Here is a 16,352-nt window from a genome sequence, read left to right on the forward strand (position 1 = left end):
ACATCCCACCCTAGATTTCACAGAGTGCAGGGCTAAAGCTGCTTGCACTCCTGCACTCCATTCATGAAATCAGTTAGGTAAGTAAGCAGAACAAACATGGTCAGAAGAAAACAGGAGATATTGAGATGCTGACCGCCAACCAAATGGTTGCACTGTGACATCAAAAAAGGTACACAGAAACCTTATCAGCACTTGCTCAGAGTCAGCTTTTAATTACACATCATAAGAAATAAATAGAGTGTTTAAACAGCTTCTACTTATGTAGATCTGCACATACCGTAATTACTCGAATCTAACGTGCACCTTTTTTCCGGTTAAGCGAGTTCATAAATCGCATGCGCGTTAGAATCGAGTACGAACAAAAAAATTGCGGTCAATCTATTGCCATCGGCAAATCCAAAATGGCCGCCCCCTACGTGCGTCGGCATGGCGCGTCGGCCATTTCTGCCTATGTGTTTCTCATGTGCGGCACTTCGTACGTGTGCTGAGGAGTTCGTCATCTAGTAGTGCATTAGCATCGATGGCGTGGAAGGGCCGACTCCAAAAACTCGAGTGCACCACGATGCCGCTTTTAAAAGAAAAGTCAACGCGTGTGCAGAAACGGACGGAAATCGGGCCGCATCGCGGTCGTTCGGAGTTCCCGAAACGTGCGTGCGGGACCGGCGGAAACAAAAGCAGAAGATTGTCGACAGCAAAGCTTCACGCAAAGGCTTCAGTGAACCACAGCAGGGTCGGTTTCCGCAAATTAAAGAGCTGCTCGGCGAGTATGTGCTTGAGCAGCGAGCGGCACAGCGGCCCGTGACTACAAAACTGCTCCAAGTGCGGGCTATGCAATTAGTCTTATAAAAAGGTCTAATGCGGAGCCAGTTTAAAGCGAGCAGGTGCTGGCTAACTAACTTTATGAAGAGGAAAGGCTTTTCCCTCCGAAGGGGAACATGCATATGCGAAAAGTTTTGCGGAGGAGTACGATGAAAAGCTTCACAGTTTTCAGAGGTTCGTCCTAAACTTGCGGCGCAACAACGGCTACCTGCTTGGGCAAATCGGGAATGCCGATCAGACGCCTCTTTACTTCGACATGCCTGGCACCACAACCGTCGAGAAGGGGGCGAAGCAAGTTCGCGTGCTGACATCGGTCCACGGTAAAACTACAGTGACGGCAATGCTCTGTTACACGTCAGATGGGCACAAGCTTCGCCCGTACCTCATATTTAAATGGAAGACGCTCCCGAAAAAAGTAGTTTCTTCGAGTGGTGTGATCGTGCGGGCCAGCGAGAAAAAATGGGTGCGCGTTGCAATCGATGTCTTACTTTTTTCGCGGTGGAAATCAGGTGCGCGTTACAATTGCGGGCACGGAAGAATCGAGTAAATACGGTATGCAAGATTGACGGGTCGTGCTGCCCTTCACGGGCATGCATAGAGAAATTTTGTGCCTACCTTCTTTTTTGCTGGCATTTCTATTGTTCTCTTCTCTTGTGTCTGCATTAACAAACCATACTTCCTCTGCAATGCATTTCTACCAGCTAGCTAAACTTGCTGTTGCTCTATATTTGCAAAATCTTTCAAATGCGCCGTGTCATCCAATCGCATTGGGTCATTTTATCTGTAGAAATCTCACTACTAGGATTTATCAATTCAACCAACTACTGAGCCTTACAAGTCTCGGAAAGAGAACTCACCTCAACGAAGTGAGGTGCCACGACACTCCAGGCCTTCATGATGTGCACCAGTGGTCGACCTCCACGGGAACACCGAAGCATCACCTCACTCAGCCTGCTCAGCAGCAGCACGGAGTGTCGAGCGGTGAGCGGAGTGCCCCGGTTGAACAGCTGGTTCCGGCTAGCAGCACATAGCTCCGACAAGAAGTCGACCAGAGCACACAAATTCAGCTTACCAGCTGCCTCATCAAAAAGCCTGTTCAGCACAAATAGAAGAAAAAAGCAAGCTTAGAAGTCTTTTATAACTTAATTGCATAATTTCTTGAAGGTGTCTCCACCGTCATGCACTTTGTTTTAATAGAGGAGGCAGAAAAAACCATATCGCTTATAGTCAAAATTATTGTTTGCCGGTGGCTTATTTTGGTGATGACATTCAATTATGTTTATTGTTTAATTTACAGTCTGCTGTTATAACTGTCATAGAGTTAATTACAGAGTTCCAACAATTTTCAGATGCATCTGAGAGGTATGTGTCCAGCAGAAAGCCAAGTGCATTCAAATTTTCTCGTACGATGAAGAAGTAGTATTAGATATCATACGTCTATGTATGCACCTAACAGAAAGAAGAGCCACCAGAAAGGGTCGTCAGGAAGGATGTGCTAGCTTGAATGTTAGGACATCTTGTCTAAACTAAATACTACATAAATATTATGCATATTACAAAGATAGTGAGGGAAAAACAACAACGATTTGGGAACAAACCGGGGTTGTTGATAATCCAACTAAAGAAAAAAGTGGAGGGAATTCACCTGCGAGATTATCCCAATTCGCAACATAACAAGCAATCTGTTTGACTGAGAGGGCATCAAAGGAACGAGATCACAGTAATAAGCAGGAAAGAACCAGCTGCCCTAGAAAAAATTTGCAGGCACAATTTTTGTGTCTTTAATGTGGCGATGAAGAAAAACCAGCAAATTTGAATCATCAGCGCATCTACAGTTGCCTCACCCGATTCTGCGCCTGAATAACAGCGACACAAGGCAGAACACTGACCGAAGCAAATGCATGTACTTCGCAAAGCGACTATTCGACCCAACCACGCGACGGAACGTAAATGTACACACCTGTCGACTAGCTGTGAGAGTGCTTCAATAATAGGTTGCAGCTGCTTTCCCATGAGGACAGAGGAGCCAGACGCTTGGGTAGCGTTCTTTACTAGGTCCACGACATTGGCACTGCCCACGTGACCGACGCCAGGCATTGACAGGGCCTCCACAGCCATTTCCTCTCTGCATATCAAACAATGTCAAATGCTTAACTTGAAGGTAACCATCCCTACAAAACTTGCATGCTCCAGAAGCTCCAGATGATCCCAAAGAAGCATATGAATATCTATATTACAAAAAATCTATCAGACCATGTGGGATCAGTCAATATAGACGTGATAAGGCCCATGGCTCTCTATATGATGAGCAAAATGGTCACTATGAATAATTTAGCCAAAAGAGCTAGGACAATCCAAGAAGTAAGGGCAATAAAGATAAACTACTTAAAAATATGTGCAGTTGTAAAAGATTATTGCCATTCATTAGATGGAGAACTGCCTTGTAATACAACATTAAAGTTTTTATAAAAAACAAAATAAAAAAGCAACACTACAGACTCCAAGAACTGATCAATTAGCACCTAAAGATACCAATAAAGAAGGCATAAGCACTTTTTATTGAGTCCCGTGCCCATTCTCAGTGCCACTTGAGTGTGTCCAAGTCACACAATGTCTTTACTATTGTGTACCCCACCACCTGCCCTTGAACGCTGATCATTAAAAAGAACAGCACATTATTCTTCGTTTATGCCAAGTGCCTCATTTCCGTTCTTGTGCTGTATTTATCTGCAGCTCTGTGCTTTTCGTCCTTGCCTTTTCTCCAACTTTGCTTGCCGGAAAGAGGGCTTTGATCCATTTGTCATTTCAGTGTTTGCCACAACTTAGTGTCTCAGCTTTGGGACCTTTCTGTGCCTTGACACCTCAGGAAGGCGTACAAATTTCCCCTAATCATTGAATAAGAATGCCAAGTCTGCCCTGCATGTTTACTGGCTCAGACTTCTACTGTCATTGTTTAAAGTAGAGACGCAGGTAGAAGTAAATTTGATTAAAGTACCTATCTTTGATCTGATATTGGGGCGGAAAGGCAAATGTGGCTGAGTGTCAGTTTGTGCTGTGTATCCCATGGTAGGAAAAGATTTCCGGGGAGGGGAGCACGTGCCCGATGGGCCAAGCCCTGGCTACACCGCTGATTTAAAGTGCATGCAGGTTTTCGTTGATAATGGCTGCCAAGGGCCCGTGACGTTGCATTTTAAGAACGATTTGTTACCAATATTCAGCCCCAGAAAGCTGGCTACCAAAGGCAGGCCATTATGATAAGAACATCATTATTACATTTTCATTTTCACATCCACTGTGAAGCCATTTTTTGTATCTATCAGTAAAAGGCCCTGAGCTGAAGCGAAACTTCGCACTCCTAATGAAGAACACTGCGCGAATCGATGCTCAACACCATCGTAGAAGCTGAAAAGGCGCAGAAATGCAAAATTACTTGTGGTTGATTATGCATTGTGACCCCTGCACATACTATGCCGAGGATGCACAAATGCATGAAATCATGAAAACTATGCGACTAGGATGGGTTTAAATGCAGAGAAAGAGCTGAATTTGTGAGAAGCTACTGTAGAGACTACTTGATGGGCTCGTAACCAGGTTTGGGCATGGCATAAACAGATAACTGAGGAATGTATGGATATCACGTGAAGTTTAGAATGACAGAAGATTGAGTTAGTTCACAGGAATTCATCACAAAATAAGGCGAGGCATGCCAAGATGGACGCACCAGAAGAAAACCAGACAACACAAATGCAGGTTTTATGTTAAATGCTGGCGTTTGCATTATCTGGTTCTCTTCCGTTATGCCCATGTGTGTTCACACCTGAACTTCTTCAACAGCGTAAATCATGCTGCGGCCAAAGTGTCCACAAGTTACCAGAAAGATGCTAGGTAAGAAAATGGTTCAATTTTTTAGAAGGAATGTTCTTTTATATTTGCTGTGCCCCACTTCCAGCCCAAACTCAAGGTCACACGCTCGATATGAACAACCTGTAACCTAGTCAACTGTAGTAGCACGACTCTACGATCAATGAACCAATACAGAATATGCAAAACCTTCACACAAAGTGTGCTGTGAAGCAAAAAAGGAGGAGCAAAAAGAAAACGAATTCTAGGTTAGTGATGCAAAAGGGATGATGTTTCTCATCTCCTGAAAAAGACAGGGCAGGAAAAGAATGTGTTTTTCAAGTGCAAACAAGGTAAGGGCAAGTGTGCATAGCTGGGCTGTGAAGCTTGCTCTCAGGCAGCGCACTGGCATGACATTTAGATCTCTCCCACGCTAAAATACGCTATGTTTCTTATTACTATGGTAAAGCCCTTTTCAGAGATCATCCTGCAGGTTCCGGTGTAAAGCTAAAGTTTATTGTAGAATAAAAAAATAATGAAGCATAAAAGTTTTGCAGGTAAAAAACCACAAGAAATATTCGACTGAGGTCAAGTACAAAGCTCACTCGAACTGTTCAGATGGTGGCTGAAGCAGGAGACAGTCAGAGGAAGGCTGAGCCTTCGGGCTCAATGCCTGCTGAACCTTTTCGCCCCACGAGAAGGAGGAGAGCTGCAGCTTCAGGTGAGAGGACCCCGAAGGTGACGAAGAGGTTGGCTTCACCTGGAAGCAGCTCTGCTCCAGTTCCAATATGTAGCTGCAGCACCTGAACATGCACCGCACAACCCAGCCTTGTCGTCACAATGTGCACTGGTACATGACAGGTCATAGGTTACCATAACAATGCTGGGATTGGAACCCTCAAAAACACAATAGCTTTCGTGCATCTCTACGTGAAAGCCAAAAAAAAATGGCAGGAGGTAGAAGATAGAAGCTTGCTGCGAAAAAATTCGCTTTAGCCGTTTTGACAAGTGGACTTGTCTGTTCATGGATTTTTTTTTCATTTACTGTACTGAAAACATCTTTCACCTAGCAATATTTATCGATGTAGACTGACTCTTAAAATGCCTAACTTAGCATAGCTTAACCGAAAACTGCCCAGCTTAAAGATCATGGTAAGGAGCTGTGCTCCGTAAACAAAAGCTACAGGGCAGGGTGCACGTATAGCACAGCTGTATCTGACACACTACAACAGATCAAAGGCGGCACAACTAAAAAGTGATATGTGCGTGCTTTTGTAGACAGCTGCGCTAGCTGACTGACGGAAGGTGGCTGAAAACAACAGACTGACATTTGGAGCGGCAGCTGCGATATTTTCAGGCATTCACTCAAAAAGCAAGTGCTACAAGTGTAGGATATGGGAGGGTCAGCCATTTCTGCCTATGAAGCAGAGCACAGGCAATGCAATAGGCCCTTCCTCACAAGTGCGGAGACGGCTACCTTGACATGAAGTTTATGAACTTTACCCTTTATTCAATTTCCTATTTCTCTCGAAGGACATTGTCTTTTCTGGTACTCACTTGCAAGATGCCATTCATACAGCCATTCTGTGAAGTGCACGTATCATGTGGTATGATTTTATTAAATTTTTAAACTTTATTGTAAATGTGCCACAAAGTGTGGGTGAAGTTGAAATTAGTTGAGTATTTGTTTTGGCCACTCTCAAAATTCTAGCATACTGTTCCCAGAAAAACTTTGTCCACAAGAAACACACTTGCAATTTACATGAGCAATTCATACGCATATAAAATGAAACTGAAATTTACTCCTGCTTCTTCTATGCACGTGCTGTCTTTCAGATCCAATTTCTGGACTAAGGGAATTCTACTTGCGAGGCAAAAGCACAGCATTATATATGATATTGAATGCAGCAGCAAAAGGCAAAATGAATATAAAAGCTACCCATCAGGATGGATCTTGTGAAAAGAGCCATCAAAATGTTATAAAGTAGTACTGCACCACACTTTTGCATGAGAATTCAAGGGGATACTGAAGCTACATGGTACGAAAAAATGAAAATGGCATATCTGGGCATAACATACCCGTGACTCATTGTATTGCATTAGCTTTTCTATGTGAAAGAAATATATAGTAAAACATGCAGTCTTAGTGAAACTACAGCTTAAAAGTGCCAATGATTTATACGGAACAATAATTTACATCAACTTCTTTGTTAATGTGACATGCATCAGCAAAAAAGAACTGCAGTAGAAGAAGTTGCTAAGTTTCGAACAATAGCAAAAAAAAAAGGGTGCCTAGAGCTAATTTTTCAGTTTAGTAAACAGCCACGTAAATCACAGCTCATTTATTTCCCATGCTTAATGAGCAATTTGAGTTATTCTCCACCGTAGTAGCTATGACAGCCAAGAAACACAAGAAGTACCACAAAGAGGTACTGCACTGCACCTGAACACATGCTTCCAGCACACCGCACTGTGACTTCCCAGTTCAAGGCCCCGGCTAAGCAGGACATCCATGCTGAGGACGTGTGATGCATGCAGCCGCACCGACTTGCTGCGACTAGACATCATCGTCTTGCGGAGGCGGTCCCTCTTGGAAGTCTTCCTGCGCACCTGGCCGGCAACGCCCCCATTGGAATCCAAAGCCGGACAAGATGCCGCTGCCAGCTGGGCAAAGATGGCTCCACATTTGGTCTGCAGTCCTACAACAGAAAGCATTATGCAAAGAAATGTAATCTTGCAATAAAAAATCTGTAAATAGGAGTTGTGTCACGCCATTGTTTCAACAAACAAGCTTGTCTTTCTCAAGGCCAGGACAGAATTGATCTGTTGTTCAGTTCTGTTGTGGCCATGAGAAAGACAAGCCCGCTTATCAAAATGTCGGCTCAACACAACCCCTGTTTACTGATTTTCCATAGAAAGCATTATGGTAGCTTTTAAAGAAGAGAACTGAAGTCCACTCATTTTGTAGCACAAAACGAGAGAAAAGTGTAAGAGTTTCACTAGAAAAAAAAGTACCTAACTGCAAAGAGCTTGAAAAGACAAAGACAACAAGAAGAACACAACACGAGTGCTAACTTCCAACAAGTGGGTTTATTTGGGCTTTGCAGATGCTATGTCACAAGAACAAGGCTGAACAGCAGAAGAAAAACGTTCATAGTTGAATAATTAGTCCTGACCACGTATTTGAACCCAGACCCAATGCCTTTCCTGGGCAGTCCCTCTGCCATCTGAGCTAACCAGAAGGCTAGCAGATCGTGGAGTGAGGGTGTAGTAGTCGACAACACGATGAAGCAGCGGGACATCAAATATGGCACTACAGTTTTCCAGAACACCACAAGCTGGAGAAAGTCTGCTGCAAGTGAGGTAAGTCATAACTTTTCCTCTTATTAACTTTTTTGGACATTGAAATCTATAATACTAATATATGCTTGAGTGCTTTACAGTGGGAATAGCTATAAAAACAAGGTACTAATTAATGACCGACTGATCCATGTGGTTCAACCAAAGCTGCATCTAAGCTGTGAGAGGAGTCATAACAAAGGATACCAGGCTAATCTTGAACAAACCTTTTCTTATAAACTAGCTTTTGACTCAGTCCAACAGAATTACGGTACGTTGTAGAAGCAGAAGCAGCTGAATAGTCATATGTAACAGAACAATAAAGAATTCCAAGTAGTCAAGCTTTTATTTAAAAAATTTGAAATCTGATCATGTGGTTTTTCATTCAAAGAGAAGACACAGGCTGCTGAAAGTCACCATCAAGCAGGGCTCCACCCTTATTGCGACCAGTTGAGGCAATTCTTTCATACGCAATAAATTTGGGTACGGGCGTTCTCTTGCATTCTGCCCCTGTTGGAGTACAGCTTCAGCTAAATGGCATTGAATCACTGATAACGTGCTTTGATGCAGACCTGAACCACCACAGTGCATGAACATCCCCCAAAGTTCCTTACTGCAGCATTTCTTATATACCATGCTTAGCATTGCAAATATTAAAACTGATCAATTTCTATTAGCTTGAGGTCTCCGCACTGAAAGTAAGATCTCACCAAGGATGTTGCAGAGTTTTGCAGCGCACTGCAGTCCGTCAAGGCAGTTGGCCACAGCCTCCCGAGCTTTGCGATGATCTTCTTTGGCACCATCCGTTCCGAGCAAGAGGCCCAGAGAGCTTGCAATGCCACAGGAGTTCGTGCCATTAAGGAGCACTGACAGAACCTCCAGCATAGTGTCCCAACATGCAGTCAGCACATGACGAGCAAACTTCATGCCTGCAGTAGGTAAGACAAACGCTTTGCCTCAGGTGGAGCTTCTACCAATACTTCTCTGACATGAATGACTTCATTCAAAGGAGAGATGACAACACATTTCCAGGGGCAGCTGTCATCAACAACCACTCACTTAGTAACTCCTGTGGCACATGATTGCTCTAATTTGAGAAAATGCGGGTCTGATGCGATCTTTTGTGTGACATATTGCTCCCTGACAATGCCTTCTTTAACCAATTTGAATACTCAGTTTGACTATCTCAGTAACAAAGCATGAACTTCTATAATATACCTGGAACTATGTAGTAGGTGTCATTCAAATTTAGTTTATACATTATAAATAGTACACTTTTTATCAAAAGAGCGCAGACTTTTTATCAAACTCAAAAGCTGGCAAATTAAACCACCTGTGTGTAAGCGCATAGTGCAGTACCTTGCTCAAGAAATGGAAAAAAAAGGGAACCCATTCTTTTAAGCTGACTTTTAACAGAATGTACTACCACATTCTGTTTCCGAGTGCTTGTTTTGAAACTATTTTGCGAGATAAGCCAAGGCACCACTTACCAGCCAACATGTGGGAAGTAAAGACCACATTGGTGGCTGCCCTCTCTAATCTTCGATAATCCGACAGTTGACGTGAACCTAACTGATCACTACCAAGGCCATCTACATCTGAAAAAGAAAGAACAAAGGTAACAAAGCAAATCAGCCTTCACTGTCAATCTCAAAATATATTTCACTTTTATATGTCTGGCACGGTGCTTTCAGAAGCGAGATGTATCTGCTAATAAGAAATTTTTTTTTTAAACTGGAGTTTCTACATACATGAAATCAATCATACAAATAAAGTTTTTCGTATTGTGAAGAGGGCGAAGGAAAACTAAAGTAATGCCTGCAATTTCGCAACAATACTTTGAACAATAATTTTCGTCTCTCGTTCACGTCTTTTCTTTTGCCTTTGGTACCCCAACATATCTGCAATACTCAGCTAGGATATACCCACAAGGCAATATTATTTGGTTTTTGTCTCCATACAGGGATGTAATCAGCGTCACACACATTGGGTGAATGCTACAGTTCCTCCAATGTTTCATGTGCCGGGAATACCTAGCACATAACAACATGCATCAACACCAACTCATCTATTCTGCCTTCTCATGCCTAGTTAGGAACACTATTAGTATTCTCGCACTCTGTGTTTCAGTGAACGGGCCATAAATGCTGAAGTACTTTCCTAATAATCAACATAAGCCTTAACCACCACGGTAGGTTTTAACTTTTAATATGTATCAGAGCTTTGAACAAACTTTTTATAGCACATTAATGTGTTATATAAAACTGTCATGGCCGTTGGCAGCAGCTCTTTTGACGATGAGACCACAGCAACAGCAGACACCGCACATTCTCAGCAAGTCTTGGGAGTAAGTGTACCGATGAGAACACTGAAATAGGCATTAGGGGTGCTTGAAAAAAATAGAATACCAACCTGTGAGTAAGTTGATGAGTGCAAGGTTCATTTTGGATTCAGGCTCGTATCCGGCTTCACGCAGTAGGCTTCTTGCAAGCACTTGCTGATACAGCTCTGACAGCCATGTAGCTGACAAATACACTAGCACACCACTTCCATGCACCTCGTCCACAAATTTTTCCTGCGTGCAAGCCATTTTGTTAACACACACACAAAATGAGAAGTTTCCAAGAAGTGCGACACTGTGCACTGGCATACACAAGCACACAACACAAAGCAGAATGTTGAACATGTTGCTGGAAGACCTTCATTATGTGCAGGTTGTAAAACAAGGCGTACAGTCCTCAGTGGCCTATGCATAGCGTGGACATCTACCATATCACGTATCTCACAAGCCCTGGCGTTGGTTCATTAACAGCTTTGCCTGGTGCTTCTGCTCGATAAGTGAAGACATCACTTCACATTTGCTTTTGCTAGTGCTGAACTGTCGCATTTGATAAAATCCAACTTGCACCCCATAACATTTAAGGAAAAGTAAGAGTATGGAAAATATGCAGTAGAGTTTCTGAAAGCTGAAGGAAAAAGCAGGTAGCTTTAGCAGCATACCTGTAAAGTTCTGTACATACGTGTTTAAAGGGACACTAAAGTGAAATAATGATTCATGTCAGAGTGAAAGTTCAATGTATGACACCGTCTAAAACAACAATATTATGAATAGCAGTGCCCTACCTACTGAGCAATTAAGGTAAATGCACGAGAACACATGCACTACGCATAGAACATTCTCAAAATGATCCCGATTACGTCAGAGTTAGCATCTACAAATTAGTCACTAGAAATTGAACTAGGTGCACTAAATAAAGAACCTTCCTTGCATTTAGAAACATAATAAAATTCTGCTTGTTCATTTCTCTTTGATTCATGAAAAAAAGAACTGCCAGACATTACTATGGGGAATGGCACGATTGGTTCAAAAGTTCCATTTTAGCCTGGTTAAACTGGACAGGTCCTATCATCTAGTGAGGCCCATTTGAACCAAACAAGCCTGCCATCTTGAAGGCCATGGCAGGAAATTGTTCAATGGTCGTTGTTGGTGCTGTGGCTCCTGCTACTTTCGCTTTGCTGCAACTAGCGTCGGCTGCCGCGCAGTAAAGCCGGGCAACAGTGCATGACAACAGCGACGTGAAAGTTTCCACTTGATGCGGGTAATTCGAAGTGCGTTAACACGATGCGGAGCACTAAAACGTGATTTTATTTATGAATAAGCACTTTTTTGGCACAAAAGCAGCATTACGCTATTTCTGGATCGCTATTTAAACAATCAACATTGACTTAATATTTGCCTTTAGTGTCCCTTTAACAGCTCAGTAACATCCCCGTCACACGGCCACCACCAAACTCTGTTGAACACCGTCAACGTAAATCTCCCCTAGGGGGTTCGATGGAGAAGGAGTTGTGGCAGTGTCACATGGCAATGACAAGGTTGTAACAGTTGCCGTGAGGGGGCTCAGCTGGCGCTGTTTGATTTTCGGAAAAGTATTCGAATTTGATCCCTATTGATTTTTTGTGAACCCTTGTTATGCGGTTTTTACAAAAAAGCACTATTAAGTAGGTATGCGACTAACAAACCATTAAAAATAATTTCAAATAAAAACGCATTTGCTAAATGTAGCGATGCTGCTAGTGACGCTGGCCACATTGTGCTTTTAGCTGTTTTGTTGCCTGTGTACATGCCCGGTACGAAAGTTCTTATGCTTCCTTGCGTCGTGAGCGCACATTTTGCGTTCTTCAGCCATGAGTGACACAGCGAACGACGTGAGGAAGTGGTGCGATATTTCGCTGGTAATGACGTTGATCGGCTGGCGCCGGCCGGCCCGACTCGCGAGGCACGGTGTGTAGGGCATCAGTGTTGAGAGTAAGTGAACTCTGGCAGGCGTAAATATTCTAAACAAACACGCGCTGTGAATGAGGACTACAACGAAAGAACGTATAATATTGCTAAAATGTATTATTCTTTCACTGCGGCCACTTAGTGCTCGAAATTTTTCTCTGACCTCTAGACTGCTGAGGACGAGAGTACTTCGTTTCGCTGCGAAGGGAGATCGTTGAACGTCCTTTGCGAAATGCTCCGTTTACCTTCGTGTGCGTAAGGGTGGCCGTGTGACACCGACCGCATCTTCGTTGTCGTAAGGACGAGGAAGTTAAATGGTCTTCACGGGTGCCCGTGTGACAGGGGTATAACATTTTCATAACAGCAGTGCTTAGTGACAACACAAGCTTATCGACAATGTTTGATGTGTTTACGGGCAAAAGAAGAAACAAAAAAAAAACACAGTTTGACCTCAAAGGCAAAGCACTGTTTGGAAACACAGTAACAGCATTGGCATCACGAATGCACTTAGATTATTCATATAATGGCTACCGAAACTAAACAAAGGTGCAAGCTACTAACCTCTGTCAATGGTACGTCCCCAGTAAGCTTCTTGCGGTATCCACTGTGAATGAGCTTTAGGTCCAGCAGGAGGGCAGAATAGGTAGCAAGGTAGATTCCATCAGCATTAACGATCGTGATGTGCTGTGGCGTGCCCTCGAGCTCAGTGCCACTGTGTTGCTGCTGCTGTTGTTGCCACAGGGCTGAACCAAATGCAAAAGGCTATTTTACAAAGGTTTACAGACCATTTTTGATTCACAGATAAGTGATCCAAGCTCAACTGAAATGTTAAGAACAATAATCAAACGACACCCCATAATTCTGTTTACACACAACAAAATTGAGAATATTTTTATTTACAGCATAGTTTATCGATAAATTAGCCATTAGCATGAAAAAATTACTTGGCATGGTACTCATGGCTTGAAACACGAAAATGTATGGCTATGCAATGCATGTACTTTCGCTTCCAATGTCTGCGTTTTATGTCACGTTGGTACAATTTGGACTCAAAGCAAACATTTCATTTAGCAGTGAGAATTTGAGTGACATCATGCGGTTATCGTGAGCAATTTCTCACAGCAGCCATTGTGCGAACAATATGGTGTAACATTTGAATGTGCGGGTACAGTACACATTTCTATCTGTTCAACTAGTGTTTCTTCTTTCATGTCTTTTTCTGTCATCCTTTGTTTTTTCAGACCACCAATTCACTGTTCATTATCAAGAACACATGTCAACAGTTCCCATGAGGAACAAGTTCCATGAAGAAACAAGTTCAATGTCTGTTCAACTTGGGTATGCACCATCAAGTTTAATGGAACATCACATTCGTTGCAAAAAGACTCAACCTTAAATACGTGCCTAGGCTCCCTGGAAGTTATCATTTTTCAACACTTTGCTTAGGTGCTTTCGATGCTGATTATGACTTCTTGTGTTCAATACCCTTATACATCCAAGAATTGTGCTTAGAGTCGGCCACTATGGGACCACTCATGTATTAAGATACACTGGCTAACACACAATGGTTATAATGAAAGGTCAGTGAACGGTTTCGCATTTCATTAAGAATCAGAGGTGAAGCAGAAACATGGAAATATGACAGGTCTGTGACATCATGAATGGAAAGAGTTATTTATAAGAAAGTATTTTACATACTGAGGTCATATCCTAGAATATTATTATTTTATGAGTACTTTTACAATTCAATAACAGAGTACCTAGCGCAAAGTTTTTGCTACCTAGCTTTTAAAAATCTTAGGCACAGGCATATAAACTCAGGCAAAAAAATGGAGCAATGACATGTTTGATTCAAGGTTTCCCAGAGGGTAGGTGCCTAGCTCTGGTCGTCAGTGAAATTCACATACGAGACATACAAAATATGGGGCAATATCACGTGTGCTGGTGAAGTTAAAGGTGAGTGCAAATTTGAGATTCCTCCATTATGACAAAATGTTCGTGAAAAGCTTCCTTTGAGACAGTCTGTAACTATGCAGCAACTTGGTAAGAAGTTAACACTGGTAACTGAGGCCAGTGACAGGTAGGCATAATTAGATCATTCCTCAACTCAACAGCGATAATTCATGTATGTACACCAAAGCGCTAGATAGTGACATGACAATGAAATGATGATGAAAATTCTAGCTGTTGCAGAAATATCATGTAGAGAAAAAGGTTGCTTAGGTGTGTTCGCATGACATACTTTGCATAAAAGCACCGCAAAAAGACAGAGGACCAGTAAAGGAGTACACGAACGGCAGTGCTGTGAAATGATGGCTTTCACACAGCTTTCAGAGGTCCATAGAGCCCTCCTGTCACAAGATACAACAGATTGAATTCTCATTCAAAAGGAATGTCGGCCCCACTCCAGTAATGCTCCTTTACGAATACAAACTCTCTTAACTCTGAACTTTTGTACTACTGAGCACTAGTATTTTTGTTAAACACCTGGATAAAGAAAGCACTCACTTTCAGCGTAGTCGCTGGCAAACTGCTGCAGCTCCTGATCTGCCTCGATGGAGCTGCGAATGTGCAGAAGGCCTGGCAGAAAGGAAGCCAAGTGATCGACAAAGTCCCTGGCAGTCTTGCGCTCTCGCTCAGCAAACTCATTGTTAGACTCGAAGAACTTTTCCAGTCGGTTTCTCTCGCTTTCGTTGGCGTCCTTCATCAACGTCTTTGCTGCTCTCTCCATGGCTGAAGTTCTTGCCTCAGCCAAGATGTCTGTTTCTTCTTCCAGTGGCTTATCAGCCTACGTGAGAAAAAATAGCATATACAATACAGAAGCACAGTGTTAACACAATTTCCAATTGATTGATTTGTGGGGTTTAACGTCCCAAAACCCCCATATGATTATGAGAGACGCCGTAGTGGAGGGCTCCGGAAATTTCGACTACCTGGCGTTCTTTAACGTACACCCAAATCTGAGCACACGGGCCTACATCATTTACGCCTCCATCAGAAATGCAGCCGCCGCAGCCTGGATTTGATCCCGTGACCTGCAGGTCAGCAGCCGAGTATCTTAGCCACTAGACCACCGCGGCGGGGCATTCCAAACATTCTACCTTGCGGTTTACCAATTGAGAAATGCATAAATATCTCATGAAATTAGCGAGCTTAATTCAGACACCTTACACGATTAGTATTTCCTCACTTTTAGTCTTTGCGCTAATACACAAAAAGTGAGGAATTAGCTAACTCTGCAATTTTTTCCAACTAAAAAAGTGACCCTTTACCTAATAGGGCAAAACAAAATAAAACAAAATTTTATTTATTTAATACATACTGCGGACACTAAGTGGTCCAAGCAGGAAGCAGGAAAATTTGGAAATATCTGCATGACTTTCAACAGTTCCCTGTCATAAAAAGTAAACTTCTTTCATCTCCATTAGGTTTAGTGCAAAAGTCAGTCAGAATATTTATTGAGTAAAACATCCTGCAAAAAAAGCTACCGCCACATGACACTTTATAATAGTACACAAGTCGGTGCTACAAACCCAATAAAATTCCTTGACCTGTAAGACCTAATAAGAACATTACAGGAATACACCAAATCAGTACTTATTCAACTAAAAAAAACTGCCACAAGCTTTTGAGAATGAACGGCACTAGGTAGTTTATTTTCAGGCTATACTGGTGTTGTATACGGTTGCACTGTGTTCAATATGAGTTATCAGTTGGAAAGTCGGTGTACTTTTTACACTGCTGTTTTAGTTAAGCAACACTGCTAAAGCCTAAGCAGAGAAACCAATAGGCGCTGAGACTTGGAGACACTATAACAAAATTGATTCCACATGTGCTACTAAAATACCCTTCCCCAAAACCAACATCACTCCACCAAGCAAAGGCTTCGTTAGCAAGCAAAAGTACAAATAATATCGAAATATTAGCGGCCATGCTGCCTTGAAATTCCAACATCAGCTCGCAATGGACCTCATTTTTTAAGGAACCTGCTACGGCTTTGTTGACTGTTTATACAAGATATAGAATACAATGTGTTCTAAAGGGGTCAGAGACCGAAGACACCTTGTCC

The 16,352-nt window shown here is 42.6% G+C and overlaps 1 protein-coding gene across 3 annotated transcripts in view; it reads right to left on the reverse strand.

Annotated features, from left to right (window-relative positions):
* Positions 1 to 16,352, reverse strand: part of LOC119173922 (brefeldin A-inhibited guanine nucleotide-exchange protein 3) — a 94,294-nt gene that overhangs the window by 60,371 nt on the left and 17,571 nt on the right. For 2 of the 3 annotated variants that reach the window (XM_075895186.1, XM_075895188.1), the window contains 9 exons: positions 14,792 to 15,071; positions 12,845 to 13,026; positions 10,411 to 10,573; positions 9,489 to 9,596; positions 8,709 to 8,927; positions 7,103 to 7,358; positions 5,265 to 5,462; positions 2,780 to 2,944; positions 1,677 to 1,911 (listed from right to left, as the gene is read on the reverse strand). In XM_075895186.1, coding sequence (XP_075751301.1) covers positions 1,677 to 1,911; positions 2,780 to 2,944; positions 5,265 to 5,462; positions 7,103 to 7,358; positions 8,709 to 8,927; positions 9,489 to 9,596; positions 10,411 to 10,573; positions 12,845 to 13,026; positions 14,792 to 15,071 — 1,806 coding nt within the window. The remainder of the gene's footprint in view (positions 1 to 1,676; positions 1,912 to 2,779; positions 2,945 to 5,264; positions 5,463 to 7,102; positions 7,359 to 8,708; positions 8,928 to 9,488; positions 9,597 to 10,410; positions 10,574 to 12,844; positions 13,027 to 14,791; positions 15,072 to 16,352) is intronic. The other variant, XM_075895187.1, reaches the window with a different exon arrangement.

This window comes from Rhipicephalus microplus, chromosome 5 (genome assembly GCF_043290135.1).
Source record: "Rhipicephalus microplus isolate Deutch F79 chromosome 5, USDA_Rmic, whole genome shotgun sequence".
NCBI classification, from domain to species: domain Eukaryota; kingdom Metazoa; phylum Arthropoda; class Arachnida; order Ixodida; family Ixodidae; genus Rhipicephalus; species Rhipicephalus microplus.